The sequence below is a fragment of the Ochotona princeps genome, chromosome 13 (genome assembly GCF_030435755.1).
Source record: "Ochotona princeps isolate mOchPri1 chromosome 13, mOchPri1.hap1, whole genome shotgun sequence".
In the NCBI taxonomy this organism is placed as follows: Eukaryota; Metazoa; Chordata; class Mammalia; order Lagomorpha; family Ochotonidae; genus Ochotona; species Ochotona princeps.
In genome coordinates this window covers 53,762,749-53,784,863 of record NC_080844.1, presented here as the reverse complement: position 1 = coordinate 53,784,863, position 22,115 = coordinate 53,762,749, and the positions used below count along the sequence as shown (strand labels likewise).

The following is a 22,115-nucleotide window of genomic DNA, read 5'->3' as shown; positions in this document are numbered from 1 at the left end:
TTTGAAATGCACATTAAGTTGCTCCTGGTAGTCAGCTACCATGAACATAAGCACTTTCTCTGCTCTCCTGTGGGTGCCCAGGCCGACCTCTCTCCTGCTCCCACTCCTGTGAGTTCCATGGGGAGTGAGAACATGCCACACTCGTCTTCCTGTGCTGGGCTCATTCCACCAAACACAACACTCTTCACATTCATCCAGGCTGCCACAGAGGGAATTCATTCTTTTTTATGGCTAAACATATTCCATTGAATATACAAGGGTGTGTAAAAAAGTTCATGGCAAACTGAATGGAAAGCTTGCTTTAGTGCATACAATTTTGCACTCCGTGCAAAGTTCTTGCACAACACATATTTTCCACAAACTTTTTGAAGGCCTCTCATACACGCCACTTTTTCTTTCTCCATCCATCTGTTGGGGGACAGCTAGAACAAACATGATTCTTTTTTAAGGACAAAGGAGTTATAACACAGAAATAACTGAGAAAACTCAGTGGATAACACTAACATGAATGAACCTGGGACCTTAAAAACTAAGTCGGTTCTGCCACAGGGATTATCAACCCACAGGACCCTAAAGGCATCTTTGGCTGGGCTTCAGGATGTTCATGAAAACCATGAAACTGGCATTCTTAACAAAATTAAGAGTGTGTGTGTGCTCTGGAGTAAACTTACCAAGGCCAAAGCCTTCATCAGCTTCTGAAAGGGACCCTGACCTCAAATGTCGGAGCTGCGGGCTCACTGAGGTCTGGCACAGCCTCTTTCCCAAATGTTCTCAACACATCCTTGTGAATCACACTGAATAAGTGTCATCCTGCTGGGCTGCTGGGATGGGCCTGAGATTGCCCCGGCTCACAGACTGAGCAGGCCACTTCATAGGCAGCTCAGCGCCAGAGCCTGCTTCCCAGGGGCCCAGAGCCTGCTTCCCAGGGGCCCACATGAAGACCGGACATCAGCCCCCAACACCCAGCACAGGCCAGATACACAATCGGAGCCTGAGAGGTCACAGACCTGGGCATGGAAGGCCTGGTGCCCATACGGTGGGCACCCGACCAACACTCCTTGGTGATAATGGTGATCCTGTCTCCTCCGCCTGTTGTTCTCACACTCCTCGATGATTCACGTCCAGCGAAAGCATCTGCTTTGGTGACAAAGAATGCACCCTCTGAGACATGGAGTGCTGGCTGCCAGCAGGACACCGCCACGACCTGGCACAGCCTGGCTGTCCCTGTGCGTTTTAAGGTAGCTATTTTGGGGGTGGGGGAGGGAGGAGCCCAAGAGTCAATGTAAGAATGCTGGGCAATCTAAGTGACAGACCCCTTGTTTTCAGCCCACTCAAAAGTAACTCAGGAGTCCTGTAGTGTGGGGCTCCCTCCTCTGCTCCCATAAGTAGAACTGAGAAAATGTGACTCTAGTCTTTAGTCATAAGCAGGGGAAAAGGAAGAAGCAGCTCCCCAGAAACCCCCTTTAGGCTCCTTGCTGGATAAGGCATGTTTGCCGTGAGACCCCTTGGGCCTGCACTCCTAGCTTCAGGCAGCTGCAGCTTGAGCAGCCTGCAGCCTGTTGGCTCAGAGCAGTTTTGCACACCGCCTGGCACAGTGTGTTCTGCAACATCACCAATCTGAAATTCCAGCATCAGGTTTTGTTCTGTTTTCTAATTTAATTTCGTTTTATGACACAGTTTCATAGGTTCTGGGATTCCCTCAGCCCTCCCATGCCCTCCCCCCATGTTGGATTCCTCCACATTGTTGCAGTAGCACAGTTCAAATCCAGCCATGATTCCTTCATTGCAAGCATGGACCACCAGCATCAGGTTTTGACATCATGGATTCTGCACACATCAGCAGGTTGGATTCGTCCGTGTGTTTCCACCATGCTGTCAGCAAAGCAGGCAGCACAAGCTCCTGCCTTGGATGGGCTGGGTCTCTTACTGTGAGCGATTTGTCCCAGTGGGGTGACTTCTCTGAGCCTTCATTTCTGCAGCCTTGTTCCACAGGGCAGAGTGAGTATCTAGCATGTCTGGCACCAACTGGATGGTAACTTGTATTATTTAGACACGGGGCAGGAGATAAGCCTATCTAAGCAAAGCAAATCTTGCTGTCAATGTTTGAGAAACTCCATCTGTACTGAGAAGTACACAATCCTGTACAGAATTTCCATCTGCATAACAGGAAACAAACCAACAATAAAAATACAAATAAACCCATTAAAAAGTAACCACAGGATCTGAATAGACATTCCTTAAACAAGACGGCATAGGACCATCAAGCATATGAAAAAAATTCAACATCACTGGTCAATAGGAAAATGGGAATCATGATGGGATTCACCCCACACCTGCTAGAATGGCTAGATTTTTTTTAAGATTTATTTATTTTTATTGGAAATTCAGATATATAGAGAGGAGGAGAGAGACAGAGAAACAAAAATCTTTGGTCCACTGATTTACTCCCCAAGTGGCCACAATGGCCAGAGCTGAGCTGATCTGAAGCCAAGAGACAGAAGCGTCTTCCGGGACTCCCACGTGGGTGCAGGGTCCCAAGGCTTTGGGCCGTCCCAACTGCTTTCCCAGGCCGCAAGCAGAGAGTTGGATGGCAAGTGGAACTGACGGGATTAGAACTGGCACCCATATGGGTTACTGGTGCATGCAAGGCAAGGACTTTAACTGCTAGGCTACTACGTCAGGCCTGAATGGCTAAAAGTTAACAAAGGACAAGAGAGAGAGAGAATCTGCAAGCCTATTTCATCATTGGTGGCTTTATAAAATAGTACAGCCGCTTGGAAAATCAGTTCAATTGCTCCCTTCACTGCTAAATATACAGTGATCATGTGGTCTAGAAATCCCACTCCTGGGTATAGACCCAAGAGTTGAAGGCATGTACACACGAAAATTCACACATGGGGCCAGGCATGGTAGCCTAGCAGCTAAAAGTTCTCACCTTGCATGTGCCCAGATCCCATATGTGCACTTGCTCTTATCCCGGTGACCCTGCTTCCCATCCAGCTCCCTGCTTGTGGCCTGGGGAAGCAGTCAGCGACGGTCAAAGGACCCTGTACCTGCATGTGAGACCCAGAAGAGGCTCTTGGCTCCTGGCTCTGAATTAGCTCCGCTCCAGCCGTTGTAGCCACTTGGGGAATGAAACAACAGACAGAAGATCTTTCTCTCTGTCTCTCTTCCTCTGTGTATGCCTGACTTTCCAATAAAAATTTTAAAAATCTTTTAAAAAATTCACACATGGTCATTCATGGTAGCATTATTCAGAAAAGCCAAAAATCAGAAATATCTCAAATGTCCACCAACCTAAAATAGATAAGCTAAATACGGTCTGTTCCTATAACAGGACATCATTCAGCTGGTGTAAAAGGAAGTACTGACAGAAGCCACCATGTGGATGAAGCCCTCAGATGCTGTAAGCAGCAGAAATCAGTTGTGAAGGCCACATCGCGCATGATTCCATCAACATGCAGGGCCCACCCACATCAAGCACATCCACAAAGAAAGCGGATTATCCGATTCCAGGGCATGGAGGCTAAGGGAGTGAAGGACAGAGGGGTAATGAGGACTTGGGAAATGATTGGTAACAGGTATGCAGTTTGGAGTGTGAAAATGTTCTGGAACTAGACGGTGGTGACAGACATACATAAACCACTGACAGGCAAACTTTCAAAGGGTGGATTTTACGGTATGCAACATACTTCAGTAAAGCTGCGTCTGACAAAACAGTACTCATGTCCTACTTCTTGGGTTGCTAGGAGAGCTCTGAAAGCTGAAAGATGTGTAGCCCCTGGCACGTGCCTCAGCCCTGGAGTCCCTTGTCAATAGTACTAGAGGCATAATCCCACGCACAACCGGAACAAACAAGTTAACAGCAGTGATGGATGCTGGGGCAAGATCTGAGACTGGACATGGTACTTTAAAGGCAAGGTTTCAACATTATGAAGGAGAATGTATTCACCTGTGACTTGCAAGAGACAAACTTCATTTTATCCTAGAACATCACAATATGACACCATGGTGGTGTGTCCTTGCCAGTATACCATTGTCCTAACCCACAGGATGTCTGAAGGGGCTCCCAACCATAGGAAAAGGAAATGAAAAGATAAAGCGCATTTCCCATGGACTTGAAGCTTGTCTACATACAACATCAAGTCTGAACCATGATGCAAACTACGGGCTCTACGTAACAATGACAAGTCCATATGGGTGCATGTAACACTCCAGTGAGCCGCTCTGAGTGTGGAGAAGGATACGCACAATGGGGCAATGGAAAACCTCTGATGTTCCTCTTGAGTTTGCTGTGAACTGCTCTCACGGTCTATTAAAAAGAAAGTAACTGGAAAACGCCTACCATTATGTTTAAAAGTGCACCTTTCTATGAATCATTTTAAATTATCTCTCCTAACAGCCATGGAAAGACATCATGAGTAAAGAAGTCTCCAGAATATAACACTACTGTCATGCAGAGAAGCATGGGCTCCTGATACAATGACAGTCATGCTCTCCCCACATGATCCCAGGCGGTGATGGGGAGGAGGTGGCTGCCAAAGAGAAGGCCTCCCCTTTGCAAGTGGAAGATAAGTGAAACCTATGTCACCCTTCCCACACTAATACACCTTGTTCCCCAATGCTTGGGGTGCCAGAACAACTGTGCAAGTGTGCGCTCTGAGGCAAACGACTCTATAAACGGCCTTAATCTGCTTGTCGCCTCTATTTTTAGGCTTGGTGATATGAGAGGGTGCAAGGAGGTCCAAATGCCAGGTTACATTAAGATGTTTCATGCGAAGCAGGGAGATGCTTTCACAAGCAAAACCAGAGCCGGAAGCCACAGGTTGTTTTTGAAGATGACACCAATTAGAGAGGCCGCTGAAGAGCTTGCTGATGTGCCCTTTGGTCATGCGAAAAAGCCAGTTCTGCACAGTGATGATTTACGGCCAGTGGGGCAGACGTCCATGCACCCCCACCTGTCCTGTCCACTGCAGGACTCACCCGGTCAAGCATTCACACCACCCAGCCCCACTGCTCCATGAGAAGGGGCCCAGTTCTGGCAAAAGGCGGGGCACCCAGTCAGCCAGTTCCCCAGGGTTCAAGGTGTGGACTCATCTGACGGTACAGGAGGTATTCCGTATGCAGGGCCACAAAGGTGAGAAAGAATGGACCCCACCACTAATTACTCACCAAAACACTATTTACAAATATGAACTTCTATATTGCTGATAAAAATCTAAGGTGTTGCAAAAACTAGGGATAATATTGTACTGCAACTATTATTTCTATATGGCCCAAAATCCCAAAGTCACTAAAACACATCTGGAAAGTGCTGGCCACTTTACCTGGGAAGCAAGGGTAGCAACGACCAGGTCCAGCTGCTGGGGCTGAGATGATGCGGCCAAGCCTCTGTCCCCTGCTCTGTCCTACTCTGCCTGTCCCTGACTTCCTTTACTCCCAGGACATCGCCCCTTGGCAGACAAAAGAGCTGCGTCAAGCCCTAGACCTGCTTCCCTCTGTGGAATGGCCCCAGCGCGAAAGAAACCCTCTACAGGGACAAGTCCCCAGGAAGTACTGATGATGCTTTTCCCTCACTTAGTGAGTGGGACCTACAAATGGGGGACCCTGAGGTCATCCACCCACCCCTCTGAGTCCCATCCCTCATGATTCTATGACTGACAGCCCCACAGGACCTGGGGTGAGGTACGATACCAAAAAACACAGACCAGAGCAACAACAATGGGAAAGTGTGACAGGAAGTCAGAGCCAGACAACACAATCTTCTACAGCCCATAAGTGATCAGTACCTGAAGGTGCCACACAATATTGCCTAACTAGTTAGTCAACGGCAGCAGTGGAGTTCAAGTCAGTCAACAAGAGTGGTCGAAATCTCTGTTCTCCCTATTTCACACTCAGTGTTACTCTACATGGCCAGGGAGCACTTGTCAACATGAGTGTCTGGTCAAAAGTAACCCCTGGGTATGTGGAATGGGTACTCAGGACATGCTGCCAGAACTCTAGTAAACATCACATTCCATAAAGGACCCTATAGATTTAGCACCCTTTGGAACAAAATGAAACTTGCACCGATGAAATTTTGCTGCAGGGAGAGGCATTCAGAAAGGAGATCGGGGTGGTAGAATATTTGTAAGGTATGAAGGAGAAAAGATGCAATAAGTCCCAGGGGCTGGACATGATAACTCAACTGGCTAATCCTTCACATGCAAGCACCAGCATCATACGGGTGCTGGTTCATGTCCCAGCTGCTCCACTTCCTGCTCAGCTCCCTGCCTGTGGCCTGGAGGAGTAGTGGTGGATAGATCAAGTCCTTGGCACCTTACACCCATGTCAGAGACCTGGAAGAGGATCCTGGGTCCTGACTTCGGATCAGCTGAGCTCCAGCCATTAGGGCCACTTAGGGAGTGAGCCAATGGGTGGAAGCTCTTTCTGCCACTCCTCTCTGTAAATCTGCCGTTCCAATAAAAATAAATTTTGAAAAACTGTGATAAGCCCCAGTTGTTCTTCTAAACTGCAAAGTGTGAGAGTACAGCAAATTAAATATGAAGATCATCCCTGTAGACCCCTTTCATCAAGTTCAGCATTTATTAAGCACCTGTTTTGCACTTCGAAAGGAGCTGTAAAAAAAAAAAAAGAGTGGTGAGCCAGCAGCACACTGTTCTTAGAAGTCTGTGACTGAAGATGACAACAGTGGGGCAGCACACACAGACAAGGCTGCAACAGCAGGGAAGGCACCTAACTCTCCTTTCGGCAGAAGCCAAACAAATGATGCAAAGAGTTCAATCAACTGATTTTAAAAACACCAGTATAGAAGGAGTGCATGCTCTTAGCCTTGTGGTTAAGACAGTTCACCACAGGCCAGGGTACGTAGGCTTGATATTCCTGTCTCAACTTCTGACTGATGAAATAACCATGAGATCTGAGTTTCTGTCCCCTGGCATCAGTTCCAGCCATTGCGGACATTTGGCAAGTGAGCCAGTAGGCAGAAGCTCTCTCTCTCTTTTCTCCTCTCCCTCTCTTTCTGAAGCTAACAGGCACAACAGCAAATTCAAAATTTCCATACTTTTAAAATCTTTAATGCCATTCTCCAACCACCTCTTCAACAGGTATGTGCTCACTCAAATACCCTCTGCCTTCTGAATTCTGACTACTCCTTCTTGTACCCTCATTCCAAGTCAGGACATAACTTTCACCTTGTAAGGTTAAATCACACAAATGACATTCTTCCAATAGTCGCTGGAAGTGACTAGTGACTGGATAAAGGCAGACCACGCATTTCTAACTGCACTTACTGCAGCATGATCAAGACCATGTTCAGGGGCAGGAGGCGACAGTTCGCTGATGCTCCGGGATCAAGCGGTAGCACAGTCAGGGCACTTGCTTTACAGCAGAAAATGAGCTCAGACCCGGCCCACGGTCACAGCGTCTGGGTCCTGCTGAGAGTGTTGTTTGGGTCCCTAGCCACCCACCTACCATTCGAGCCCCCATGGCTAGGACAGTGAAGAGACACATGTTCACATAGAGGATCTCCCAAGTAATGACTAGCACCTTTTCCACACTGGGAAGTTAGTCAAAAGCCCTTCACTTTTATCATTTAAATTCAACCTGCTTTTTAAGTCATGGAGGTGAGACTTCCTTTGATAACTTGGCTTCTTCAAGCTTACAGGAGAACTAACCTCCTGGATAGTGACAGCCTGTACTTACTTTACCCAGTTCTCTCCTCTTAGACACATGAGAAGTTGACATTTTTTGGCCCTCTTAGCATTCAACAGGCCCATGTGATCAGTGTTGACCAATGGGCTGTGGGTAGAAGTGATGCCACCCTCAGGCTGAAGCATTTCAGTGCTGGTGGGCGACCCCTCAGTACCCTCTCCTCCTGTCTCAGTGATCCGGGAGGCTGCATGTTCCAGTCAGTGTGGCGACGAGACGATAGTGTGTCGGTCATCCTGGGCCCCTGAAGGACCATGTGGAGCAATCCAGATGGTTCCAATCCAGATGGGATGTGTGAATAGATGAGAAATGAATTGTGTTAAAGCCTCAGGGACTTTGCAGCTGTAGTGTCAATGCAACTTGTCATGACTTGAGATACAAGCTTGGAGGGTTAAGATGTGCACACAGGGCTGCTGTCACAGTGGCACATCAAGCTAATCCTCTGCCTCTGGTGCCAGCATCCCATACGGGCACTGTTCATGTCCCAGCTGCTCCACTTCACATCCAATGGCCTGGGAAAGCAGAGGTGGGTGCCAAGTCCTTGGACCCCCACACCCACATGGAAGACTCAGAAGAATCTCCTGGTTCCCAGTTTTAGACCAGCTCAGCTCTGGCTATAGTGGCTGCAGGCCCCGGTCTCCCAAGGATTAACTGCACAGCTTAGCTTGTTTCTCAGAGCATAACAGGACTGGCAATTTTGGCCTGATACATCTAGCCACTGGCTTAACCGCAAGTTCCTGCTTCCTATTTGTCAAGTTATCTGCCAAGGGATTGGATAAAACTCAAGGGATTTAGGGTGGCCACTAGAGGACTGGATAAACACTGGGAGGAGCTAGGGAGAGTATAAAAGAAAGCCTGGAGTTGCAATAAAGTTCAATCTATCATCGATCGGCATTCGGTGTACTGTGTGTTGTCTTGTGTTGTCTCTCTGCGTTGTCTTTTGTGTAACCCTAGTCCCTCCGCTCAGCTCGGGGTACGTGGTGATGCAGGCGTTGCCAACAAGTGGCCATTTGGAGACGGAATCAGCAGATAGAAGGCCTTGCTCTGTCTCTGTAATTCTGACTTTGAAGTAAAATAAATAAGTAACTTTTTAAAAATATGTGCACAGAAATCAACAACATACAACCAAAGCGGACTGGACTTGTCCTGACCTACCAAAGGTACCCTACTTGTCGGATGAAAGAGCATATGACTGACTGACGTAAAAGTGGTGCAGATGGTGCAATAATGCGTGATAAAGACACTCATTCCCACCTGAGAGATAATCATTAAAGAGTGATGGGGCCAAAGAGATATTAGTATCTTGAAGATTTTTTAATCTGCTGGGTTTCCCTCGAGTTCATCTGGGAAGGTTTCTCCAACAAGGGTAACCCTTTCCCCTAGGACACCCTTCTACCAGAAATCCAAGGAGCAAATGACAGTTCAAGTCAGAGTCCCCTGCCCTGAGCTGTTGGGTCTCCAACCAGGTGACCACTGGAAAATGAATCCTCTCCTGACTCAGGGCCGAGAGGCACGTTGTAGACTGGATCATGTTGCCCCTCCACAGGAAGTTTGTGGGCCTGAGGACCACCAGGAAGGACTCCCCAACCCGGCTCTCACCCTCTGTGGCTCCCACTGGTGGCTCCTGCTGGCCCTGGGCCACCCACTGCTCTCAGCAGCCCCTTCTGACAGCTGCCGGCAGCTGTGCTCACCAGCAGGTCTTTTAATAAGTCCTGGTAGCAGAAGTTCCTGCTCTAAGTAATGTGATCTTCCAGGGGTGCCTCAAGCTGGCAGCTCCCAGGGTCTTCTGTATTGCACCCCCTCCAGCAGCCCCTACCAGCCTGGATGGCCACATGGCCAGCCCTGCACAAGTGCCGCCCCTGTCAGGCACAGACTCGGGCCAACCTTCTTTGTGGCAGCAGTGGCACTAGAGGTGACCACCAAAGAATGACCCCTCTACAGAGCCTACTCTTTGCCCTCTAAGGACTGTAGAAGCTGTTGTTTCTATCCGCCCAGCATGGGCAAGCCCTGGGGCAATGAACCTCTAAACCAGGGGAATATCCTTCTCACTGAGGCTCATCTCTACCATTTCCTAATCCCAAAGTGCACCACAGCTCAAGTGCCCACTCAGCAGGCTTGGCAGAGGCCCCCAAGTCCTCTTCCCCCCCCCCCCCCCCCCCGTGTGCAAGAGCAGGAGCACCTGCATGACTCCACCCCCAGGCAGAGACCTGCTTGCCCCAGGGCCCCATTATAAGAAGTAACGAGGGACAAGCTTCATCTCAGTTATTTGACTAGGAATGGTGCGGTGTGACATACATCATCAAGGAGTAACACATCCAGTAACACTGATACTCACAAGGAAATGTTTCTCACTGTTCTCCAGGCAGCCCTCAGTAGGGTAAAAAATACACCAAAAAGAATAAGGGACCCTGGATTCTGGCTCCAAACTGGCCAGTTACTTCTGGGAAATGTTTAAAAAATAATAATAATAACTATTGCCTTCATCTGTAACCTGAGATTAGATATGTTCAAGCTACTTGAGAAAACACGAAACTGGCCATTAGTGGACAAGTGTGAATGCTCCTTTATGAAGAACAATACTTATTTTATTCATCCTCAAATTTGCAAGTAATGCATTTGCTTATTAATTTAAAATTTCTTAGCAGTGCCCTAAATGTTCAAGTTACAGTACTAAATTACTAAATAGTTATTCTATCTCTTTAGTGTACAAAATACAACTACAAATACAGGAAATTAAGGGCTGGTTATTATTCTCTAGCAATTTATGCTAGCCAGTTTTATAATTTATTGTAATCTTACTATTATCTTTTCTTTTAAAAAGAAAGATTTATTTTAAAAGATTTTTACTTTCCTTAAAATTTTTACCAAAAAGTCAGATTTACAGAGAGAAGGAAAGACAAGAGAGGAAGATCTTCCATCCACTGGTTCACCCCTCAAGTGGCCACAAAGTCAGAGTTGAGCCAACCTGAAGCTAGAAGCCAGGAGCTTCTTCTGGGTCTCCCACATGGGTGCAGGGTCCCAAGGCTCTGAGCCATCCTCTACTGCTTTCCCAGGCCACAAGCAGGGAGCTGGAAGCGAAGTAGAGCAGCTGGGACAAGAACTGGTGCCCATATGGGATCCCAGGTGTGCAAGATGAGGACTTCAGCGACTAGGCTATCGCGCCAGACCCAAAGTAAGATTTATTTTTATGAAAGGTTGAGTTACAGAGAGGCGAGACAGAGATATATTCCATCCACTGGTTTATTTCCCAGGTAGTAACAACAGCTGGAGCTGAACTGAACTAAAGCAAGGAGCCAGAAGCTTCTTTCAGATCTCCCACATGGGTGTAGAGGCCCAAGTATTTGAGCCATCCTCTGCTGATTCCCCAGGCCATAAGCAGGGAGCTGGATCAGAAGTGGAGCAGCCTGGACCCAAACAGGTGCCCACATGGGGATGCTACGGTTATAGAAAAGGTTTAGCCTACTATGTCATGGTGCCAACTCCAATCTTACTATATCTTAAATAAGAGTCAATAAAGACTCAGGATATTATCCAGGCCATGTTTCTTACTTAACAAGCAGAGAAATGAGGCCCAGAATGCTTAACGACCACCAAGTTATTAACTGGGAAACACTTAGTGCTTGTTACTCTGTGCCAAAGACTAGCTCAGGAGCACAGAGCGAAACTGCAGGCAGGCCAGGCCTGGAACTGAGTGTCTTACCATCTAGGAATCACTTCTCTGCATCTCCCCTGTTAGTCCAGCCTCTCTGTCAACTGCACATCTTCTGTGGTTCTCTCATTCAAAGCCCTAAAGTGTGGGAAGAAATGAGCAAGAACCAAGAGTGCGCATAATAAAAGCAGCATTCTTACAATGCTCTACCTCTTACAGGTAGCCTCCGGGAAACTGAGGCACTCAAGAAGGAAGGAAAAGACAGTGAAAAATAAGGTTTTGAGAACCTCCTGGGATGAATGAGAGCATTTTAAGACACTCTACAGATGAGAGAGTAATAGTTGGGCTGGTAGACATGCTGAGAAGCTGTAGACAAAACACGATCCGGCCAAACAGAATCGTAATGTCAAGTCCAGGTGATACAGTAAACACCTATGACTTAAGAGAGATTACTGGACCTATCTCTATTAACAAAGACTAAAATATTTTAGAAAGCTTTCTTATGTCATGTTTGCACCGTTCCAGGAGCTTCCAAATTGCAGCATCCTTCAGTTTAAAAAGATTCATCTCTGTTCACAATGATTACTGGTATTACTACCACCACCACTATTACTACTTACACATAGTATCTTGAAGATGAAAAATGAGGTCTAGGGGATGAGCATTTGTTGCAACAGATAAAGCTGCCTGGGATACCCAAAACTCATGTCAAAGCCCCTGGTCTGAGTCCTGGCTACTTCACTTCTCATCCAGCCAACCTCCTGATGCACATCCCGGGAGGCAACAAGTCATTACTCTAGTGTGTTACCCTCACCCACCAATGTGGGAGATTGACATGGAGTTCCAGGGTCTTGGCTACAGTTTGGGCCAACCCTACCTATCATAGACATTTGGGGAATGAACCTGCTGATGAAAATTCTGTTTCTGCTTTTCCGTCTCCTTCCCTTCTGTTTGTATAGGTATATGTTTATGTCTCTGTGTGCATCTATGTCTGCCATGTAAATAAAATCTAAGTAAATAACTAAACAAATGAAGACCAGAGTTGGAATGTGGCTTATAGTAAAAACACAGAGTTTACAGTGAACTATGACTAAGCATCTCATTTGGCTGGATGCATTCTTTCCTGATTAGAAGAATGACACAAAATAATGCAAATCAAAGTTTATTGAAAATGTATGACATTGGCCCAGTGCAATGGTGTAGTGGCTAAATCCTCGCCTTGCAAGCACTGGATCCCATATGGGTGCCAGTTCTTGTCCCAGCTGTTCTACTTCACTTCTAGCTCCCTGCTTGTGGTCTGGGAAAGCAGTCGAGGATGGCCCAAAACCTTGGGACCCTGCACCCATGTGGGAGACCCAGAAGAAGTTCCTGGCTTCTGCCTTCAGATAAGCTCGACTCAGCTCCAGACATTGCAACCAATTGGGGAATGAATCAAGCAGATAGAAGAGTGTTCAGCCAGGGGTGGGAGCTTAACTGGGAGGCTGAGAAATGAAGGTGGAAAAGCAGCTCTCTCAGAGGGTTCAACAGGGCAGCTTCAATATTCACTTATTCCCTAAAACGAGAACCAGAGGCATTAGAGGCTGGGGTAACAGTGGGCCTGCTTCAGGGGCTCGCTGTGGGGGTGAGGGAGAGACTGCACAAAGCTTACTCAAGTACTGAGCAGGGGGCGCATGCTCCACAAGTGTGCTAAGATTGCAAGTATGTGGATTCTTGGCCGCATGTCCAGATGTTTGGGGACCATGCCTATGGTGCATAAAAATGACCAAACACAAGGGAAAATGTAGGAACTAGCCATAGTCCAACCACTGGCATCTCTTCCCACTCATCAAAACAAAGAGATTCTGGGTACCAAGGGTCAAACAGTGTAGTAAGAACTTGAACAAACACTGTGGTTTCTTCACATTTCTTGTTCTTTCAGCAATGAACTCTTTTCTTCATGCAAAATACTAGGTAGAAGACTAGAACCTAGGGCTGGACTAATCAAAGCAAGTGTGGGACACAAGGGGTAGAACCCACAGGGGACCTCAACTTGCTGCTGTCCCCACCCCCCACCTCAGCCAGTTCCAATGCACACATTCTCTGAAACGGGCTTTGGCTTGGTTCTACTTGGATTCTTCAAAGTTCTGAAGTTACAATTCATCTTGAAAATCAAGTTTAAAATTTTCTCAGATCTGTGGCCACAAGCTGCAGAGGGAGGAAAAAGAGGAGCAAACCCCTCTCCGAGTGTCCAAGCAGAAATCCTGTTCCTCAGTGGGTTTGCCCTGACTGCCCAGCTGCCCGCTCCGCTGCGCCCAGCCCATGGCAGGGCTGCCCTCTTCAAGGCATGCGTCCAGCATCCAAATGCCACAGTCATCCCCTGCCTCTGCGACTCCTGATCCCAGCATTTAAATCCTGGCTGTTTCACAGCAGCGGGAGGGCATTCGCACTGCTACATTGTCCAGCAGGAATGAGGTGTCAGCTAGGGTGTAGAATCCCAAGCTGTTTATCTCCCAATTAACCTGACCCCGTGTCGGAAGAAGGCCGGTCAGGCCCAACCCTGCCTCGTTCAAAGGGAACTGCAGTTTGGGCCAGCAGCTGGGGATGGTGTATTTCTGACCTGTGGTAGAAGGGGAGCAGAGCATTGAGAAAAGAAAAGTAAAGCAATCCAGCAGCTGCCAGCCATGGGCTCCCAGTGCACTAACAGTCCACCCGTGCTTCCTGTAGAACTGGGTACCAGGCCCAGATTATCCCGTTACAGACGCCCACTCAGAATTTCTGCTGCAAATAAAGCCAACCCTTGCCCTCAGCCCTGTCGGGCTCCAGGCCAGGCCCTGAGCCTCACCAGCTTTCCTGCCACTGCTCTTTAAAGTAGGAACCCCCAGGCCCTCAGCCCGAGACCACCACACAGAACCAACCAAGTCAACAAGGTTGTTTCCAAGATCTACACTGGTCTTCCCCCAGCACCCCCCCCAAATTACAAAAAACAACCCCTACTTGTTATAATAAGATTAAAACTCCAAGCTATCAAACTTAGAAAGCAAAAAATCCTTTGCACTCTTAGCCTTTGCCCGTTACTCAATATCTGAGAACCAGATTTTGTTTCACTTGTTTTTACTCAGCAAGAACATAGAAACCCTACATATATGAACAGGAATAAGAACAGGGAATTGAGCTTTATATTGTGGAAGGGTACTCCCAGATGTTCAAGAGCAAAAAAAGTGGAAGAAGATGAGTGTACTTTGGTACCAACATTTTTCAAAGTCCATGCAAAGTTTCTTTTCAAAACACATATTTTACACTTAATTTGATGAAGATGCTGTGTATGTATGGATACCAAAAATTTTGCACCAGAAATCATTTTTTTATTCCATTTTCCAAGATATTTTTGACATACCCTCAGAAATAATACAATAAAATGCTCAAAAACACTCAGATACTCCTATACTCAAAACTTTGAAAATAGTAGAAATTTAAGCAGAAGTTCATTTGTCTGATGCTCATAAACCCATGGAATAGTGTTGGAAATTCAAAAATTCAGAACTAGTTAGAGCTGAATGACCAGCAATGCACAGCAAAGGATTCATAATTTGCAGCGCCCCGTGGTAAATGAAATGATGCATGCCTGGCTCACATATTAGTGAGAATTGCAAGCAACTGTGGCAGGTCCTTAAGCCATGCACGGGGCCCTTGTAAGCTTGGGACCAGATGGCCTGGCCCTACTAATGCACAGCCCTTTACCTGCATGACTACCAAGTATTATTTTATATTTTTAAGGCTTTTGAGTGACCATATTTGCTTTTAGGGCCACATATTTTGCCTTCCAAAAGTTTTTTTTTTTTCCTGCAAGAAATATATCTTCAGAATACCAGTGAGACCAAGAAATCTATTTGTTAATGAAATCTTTTGGCCTGAGCTTGATTAAGTTATGTTTGTTGGCAAATTTTTTCAGTTGAAATGAATTGGCTATGCAGCCAATATTGTAAAAAAAAAAATACGAACAATACATTCTGGAATATCAGGTTAGCAAAAATAAAATCTTAAGCTCCATTTTATATCCAACAATCTACATTTGAGATTACTTGCAACATGAGATATTTTTCTTGGGGAGATTAATACGCTTTCAATTTTTAAACAATGAAAACATGAGCTTCCTTCTCAATACTCCCAGTAAGCCACCACTAAATACGCTTCTGTTAAAAAGGGAAAACAAAACCTTAACAGTTGACAGATTAAACTGTATAAAATTAAGAACTCTCTTTAACTCCTTTAAAGTGCAACAGGTTCATTTTACAACACAAAATCCAAGATCGCTATGTAGTCATTTTAGAGTCTCCCCAGATCATCTGAACATATTTCCATGTTCAACATGAGCTGCACCACACGTAAGAATAGCTTGATCTTCTTTACGTGGTAAGAATACCGAGAATTCCTTTCTAACTGCTATAAAAGGCTCCCAAAAGCCACCAAAAGGCCTGAGCCACATTCCTTGGCGATTATCGATGTGAGGAGGAGGCGAGACGAAGACAGAGGAAGAGGGAAGAGCGGTTTGGCAATGGCCAGGACTGTCGGCGAGCCCTGGGAGTAGGAGAAGCAGCTGCAGGATCTCCTCTGCCTGCAGCCAAGGAGAAGCACTTTGTTTCTGAGTTTCACCCTTCAGATACTCGGCTCAACATGCCACCTCATCAGCCCTGCCCAGCCCAGTGCAGCCCAGAGCAGCTCTCCTACCCATGCCCGAATTTTGACCAACACATCTCAGAAGACTGGAAGTCTGAGCAAGCTTCCTCTGGGGGTCAGTACAGTCATTCAATCAATGGTGCTTACACAGAACTTTTGGTTACCTGGTGGGTGCCAGAAGCAGGCCAAAGGTGGCCAGATCTGTGCCTTGTGGGCCTGAATGCCTCCCAGCAGCTACAGAGCACACTGTCCCTGAGGCAGACAGAGGGCAGCCAGCCGCTGCAGATGGAGATGGAAAGGCAGCTCCCACGAGAGAAACTATGGTACAGGGCCCATTGCAGGGATTGTGTTATTAACTCATGGGGAATCTTACCCTTTTTTGCAGAGAAGAAAGTTGAACACAGCCATCACAATACAACGCTCATAGTATAGCTACAAACTAGCAAAGGTGGGCTTCAAACTCAATCAAAACCCAGAGTCCCTTATCTTTCTGTTACGTCAATGTTGAAACCTATGTGGGAGTATGCTTACGGGCAATAAGGCAGTGTATTGTATTTAAAGAAGCTGAAAACAATAATGAGACCCGCAGAAGTCATTTGCTTCTGCTTATGATTAGTCATCAGCAATTCTAAGCCATGTCACTGAGAAGTCACTTCTCAAAAATAAGTAATTTGGGGGGAGGGGCTCAGTGTGATGGTTCAATTGGTTAATCATCTACCTGAGAGGGCTGGCATCCCATATAGGCACTAACTAGTTCATGTCCCAGTTGCTCAACTTCCCGTCCAGCTCCCTGCTTGTGGCCTGGGACAGCAGAGGTGGACGGCCCAAGTCTTTGGGACCCTACAGCCATGAGAGAAAGACTCCTGGCTTTGGATCGGCTCAGCTCTAGCCATATGCAGCCATTTGGGGAATGAACCAGCAGATGGAAGATCTTTCTATTTCTGTCTCTCCTTCTGTATATAAATTTGCCTTTCTACTAAAAATAAGTAAATGTTTAAAAAATTTTTTTCATTGGTTTAGGTTTTTTTTTTTTTTAAAGATTTTATTTTCATTACAAAGTCAGATATACAGAGAGAGGAGGAGAGACAGAGAGGAAGATCTTCCGTCCGATGATTCACTCCCCAAGTGAGCTGCAACGGCCGGTGCGCACCGATCCGAAGCCGGGAACCAGGAACCTCTTCCGGGTCTCCCACGCGGGTGCAGTGTCCCAATGCACTGGGCCGTCCTCGACTGCCTTCCTAGGCCACAAGCAGGGAGCTGGATGGGAAGTGGAGCTGCCGGATTAGAACCGGCGCCCATATGGGATCCCGGGGCGTTCAAGGCGAGGACTTTAGCCGCTAGGCCACGCCGCCGGGCCCCATTGGTTTAGGTTCTAAACAACTGCTACAGTCATTAGTGAGTTTGAGTAATGTGTTACATTAGCATATTTGTATTACTCAGGCTTTAGAAAACGTCATATTTACACGCAAACTATTTGGAGAACTCCCAGCTTGGCAGCTGCACATTAAGTAGCAATACATGTTATTTCAGAAATAAATTTGTAGTAGTTCAGAATCTTTCAATCCTATCCCAACACAGTTTGTGTCCCCAGAATCTGCAGTACTAATTATCTTTGGAGTTGCAAAGAGCCCAAATGAACCCTGGTAGCCACAGTTGCAAAAATGAAACAGCAGGAATTGAATTACTTCAATTCAGTCATCCCACGGGATCACCTAGAGCTTTCTGGGTCAAAACTCTTCCACGGCAAAACAGCAAATTTCAAGACAACAGTTCTGCTTGGTAGGTACACATTTTAATTCAAAAATCAAATATTTTCTTGAATTTGAGTACTATCTTTGAAACACAAATGTATTTTTTCAATCACTTATATTTTTAGTGAACCAAATTACGAAAAGACCAAAAACTGAAAAAAAAAAATCAAGAAAATAATGACTGCTGACGGGATCATTTTTACTGAAAACAATCTTTCTGCTGCAGAGTTGCACCCCCATCCTGACCCACGCCCGGGAGAAGCTGCCCTTCAAAGCCCAAGGCCAGCAGCCCACAGACTTGTCTACACTGGTGAAATGCTGAGGCTCATTTCCAAGTAATGCCACACTTCTGTTCTTTCTACAAGAACTCCCTTTTCAAAAAAAGAAAGAAAACGATGATTCTACAACAATCTTAATTTTTCACTTCAACACAGACTCCATATAAAACTAATGGATTTTCCTCAAATCTAAACAGTGCTGGATTTTTCCCAAATATAAATGACCATCAGATTCACAATCACAGGTACTGGTGCCACCAACACTGTGGCACCAACTCCTCCTGTGCCCTCCACCCTCCTACGTTGATGGCCGCCTCACACCGGCTGTGGAGGCTACTGTGACCTTTGTAGAACCACCTGCACAAGATCAAACGGCTCCTCTTTCCAGTAACTCAGTAGCCCGACACAAGTTAGACCTTTATTGAAGACAGCCATCATCATAGCGTTTGAATCTCCTTCCCTTCTCTGTCTCTTCCACAGTCCTGGACACAGTATAAAGGTCAATGGTCTATTTTAGTTTATCTAACAAATACTGATCACATGCTTACTACAAGTCACAGGTTAGAACTTAAGTTTGTTGTGGAAAGGTTTGTGTTTAAAGAACAAAGTGTTATTTTATGCCTATTAAAGTAAAACACATAATTACCATATGACCCAGCAATTGCATTCTTGGGCAGGTAGCCCAGAGAATTAAAAACTTACTTTCACGGGCCCGGCGGCGTGGCCTAGCGGCTAAGGTCCTCGCCTTGAAAGCCCCGGGATCCCATATGGGCGCCGGTTCTAATCCCGGCAGCTCCACTTCCCATCCAGCTCCCTGCTTGTGGCCTGGGAAAGCAGTTGAGGACGGCCCAATGCATTGGGACACTGCACCCGCGTGGGAGACCCGGAAGAGGTTCCAGGTTCCCGGCTTCGGATCGGCGCGCACCGGCCCGTTGCGGCTCACTTGGGGAGTGAATCATCGGACGGAAGATCTTCCTCTCTGTCTCTCCTCTGTGTATATCTGGCTCTAATAAAATGAATAAATCTTTAAAAAAAATTTAAAAAAAAAAAAAAAAAAAAAAAACTTACTTTCACATAGAAAGCTGTACACAAATGTTTCACTGCAGTTTTATTTCATAATACCCTAAAAAGGAGAAAACCACAGATGTTCTTCAACAAGTCAGCGGCTGAACAAATTGTGGCACATGCAATATTCTTCCTTAAGGAAAAAAAAAAAGAATGAAATATTTGTATACTCAAAACTTGGATAAATATCCAGGAAATAGTCGAGTGAGAAAGGTCAATCATAAGAGGTTATAACGTGCATGATTCCATTTATGTAACATTGTGGAAATGACAAAATATGGGAAATGGGGAACTGATTAACTATTGCCAAGGGTTTCAAACAAGGGAGGGGAGTAGGTGTGGTTATGAAAAAGCAAAGGGAGGGATCCTTTGTTCAGGCTCCAGAGTGTAGTAAGGGAAGCACAAAACCACACATGTGATAAAATGGCATGGAACCAAACATAAACATGCCTACAAACTAGGACAATAGGACTGGGGAAACCTGAGCAAAATCGATGGCCTCGATAAACAGTAATATCCTGACTGTCATCTTTACTATAGATTTCCAAAGCAGAAACAGCAAATCCTTATAGAAACTCTTGATTATTTCTTATAGCTGCATCTGAATTCACAATTATCTTAACAAAATATTTCAGTTAGAAATTTTTGGCAAGCAACAACAAAAATCTTGAATATTTAAAACCAGACGCTTGCTTGCGGTGTTTGGTAATTGCCAGCTACCATTTTAAACACTTAAACAGAAACGTATTGACTCCTAGAGTGTGTCATGTACTATTCTTACTCCCATTTCACTGATAAAGAAACAGGTTAACTGAGGCACCCAGCAGGTATTAAATGATCAAATAGGATCCTACTACAAGCTGCAGCGGAAAAGACCCTGAATCTTGATAGCAGCTTTTCCAGAAGGCTCCAAAATCCAAGCGAAAGCCAATCCAAATCCTTCCCAAAGGAAAGCCAATCATAAACTCCAAATGCTTTCAGCTTGAAAGGAAGTAAACAGAATTGCTAGATTCCAGTGTGACTCCCTCCACCAGGTGAGACTTTGAACACTTGAAAGCAACTTGCCAAGGAGGCTGGAAAGCTCAGAGAAGGGTGGGCCATAACTCGGAGCACATTTCACAAGGAGAGAGTGAAGAGACCTCGGATACAAAATACAGCCGGGAGTGGATAAAAAGGGGAATGCTGAGGCTGGCTGACACGGCTCCATGTAATCACAGCATGCTTCTCACACAACTGCTGCAGTCCCAGCAGGCCTGCATCTGGCAGACTGCATCTTTTCTGGCACTCTCCATTGGAACCCTCCATTAGCGCTCAACTTTACCAGCTCAAGCCCACAGGCTTTTACGAATGCTGGCCAGCATAGGCCCTGGGGACTGAAACGCAGAGTTGATGTGGCATTCTAGGGCTGCAGGCCTGGAGCAAAGCAATCTGGCTTGGAAGATTTGCAGATTATCAAGTGGGGAAGGCAGGAATGCTGTGCCCTCTGTGGATAGACAGGGGGACATTCATCAAAAAGATGGCTGCCGTGAGACCCCTGTCTCCCTTTGCCTCTGCAATGCTGTGGAGCTGGGACACGTGCACGTGTGTGGACACCTGTATGTACCGACACAAGTAGTTTTAGTGGAGACTCACTTCCCAAGTTAGGGCGACAGAGGGCTGACCCAAACTGTTCACAAAGCAAGCTCCCCACAAGAAGGACACTAGAACTTAACAACAATGGAGAAAACTCCAGCTCACATTTTCCATTGGCTAAATGACCCGAGTGACCTGTCACGCATGGGCAAGGCCAGCGAGGTGCACCCTCTGGAGAAAAGGGACTGCAGCAGCAGGAGGAAGGCCTGGTTTTCCTGGATGCTAAGGGAGGAACTTCTGACAGTGTCTCAATTCAACCCCAGCTTACTAGTTGATGAGAATGAGGGGTGACTGTGATTACTGGGCTGGAACAAACAACAAACTTCTTCAGGGTTTGTAACTTATAGAACTGCTGGGGGCTTGAGCTGACAATGGTCACCCAGAAGGAGGTGCCACAGCAGCTTCCTGGAGTCCATGTTCACATTCAAAGGGCATTTCTCTTGCACGAGGGCTTACCGTGCCCATGCCTAGTTGAGAGTGGAGCTACAGACTTGGACAAGCACCTACCCCTCCACCTCCTGTTCCTGGAGCCTGTGGCATCATCCTGTGAGGAGGCAGCCATGGGCATGAGAACAAAAATGTCACAGGACATGACGAGGGGAACAGTTGGTCCCTAAAGACCCCACTCAGCCACTACAGCATGCCTGAGCCAGCTGCCTGCAGGTCGCCTGTGAGAGTACAACACCCCGTGATTTAAGTCACCAAGTGGCTTACGTCAGGCTTCCCTGATCACAACCCAGGGGGTCTCTATAGCCCATCTCTGAAATTGAAAACGCCATTAAAAAGGTAGCACCCATAAACTAAGGCACCCTAGTAGTGTGGACAGCCAGCACTGCTGCTAAAGATCCAAGAGATAAGCAGACACAGAACCAGGAGAGCGGGGGAGAAGACCAAGGAAGCGGGGAAGGGAAAGGGAAGAACAGGCAATGAATGCCCTTTAAGAACACATGCTTCTTTTTTTTTCCCCCAAGGATGCCCTTGTGTTTCAGACTCAGCACATCCTGAGTGCAGAGTAGCTGTGCTGGGTCTCCATCATCACAGAGCTTGGGAAAGGCTACACCCCATCAGTGGAGCCCCTCGGCCACATGGGACAGACGTGTGAATGACCAATGGCTCCTTACATGGCCTGTGCATGACTTGGCTGAGCAAAACATATTCTACATTAGCTTAGGTTCTGACATTCTATCATGTTCCTTGTCAAGAGGCCAAGTCATTCTTGGAACCCTGCACACCAAGTGACATATAACAGAACCCTCGCAAACCAGTCAGCTCTTGGCCAAGGGGCCTCAAATGAAAAATGCCTCTCACTACTCCCACCTGCGTGGCAGTGACGGGGCTGGCCGGGCAGGAGCTGAAGTCCATTAAAGAAAGGTCACC

General features: G+C 46.5%; 1 protein-coding gene across 4 annotated transcripts in view; it reads right to left on the bottom strand.

Annotated features, from left to right (window-relative positions):
- Nucleotides 1–22,115, bottom strand: part of RBM20 (RNA binding motif protein 20) — a 185,796-nt gene that overhangs the window by 110,946 nt on the left and 52,735 nt on the right. Inside the window, exon 1 of one of the 4 annotated variants that reach the window (XM_058671390.1) lies at nt 20,874–21,216. The exons of the other annotated variants lie outside the window; for them this stretch is intronic. Coding sequence (XP_058527373.1) covers nt 20,874–20,884 — 11 coding nt within the window. The 5' untranslated portion in view covers nt 20,885–21,216. Of the gene's footprint in view, nt 1–20,873; nt 21,217–22,115 lie in introns of those variants that run through there. 4 annotated transcript variants of the gene reach the window in all.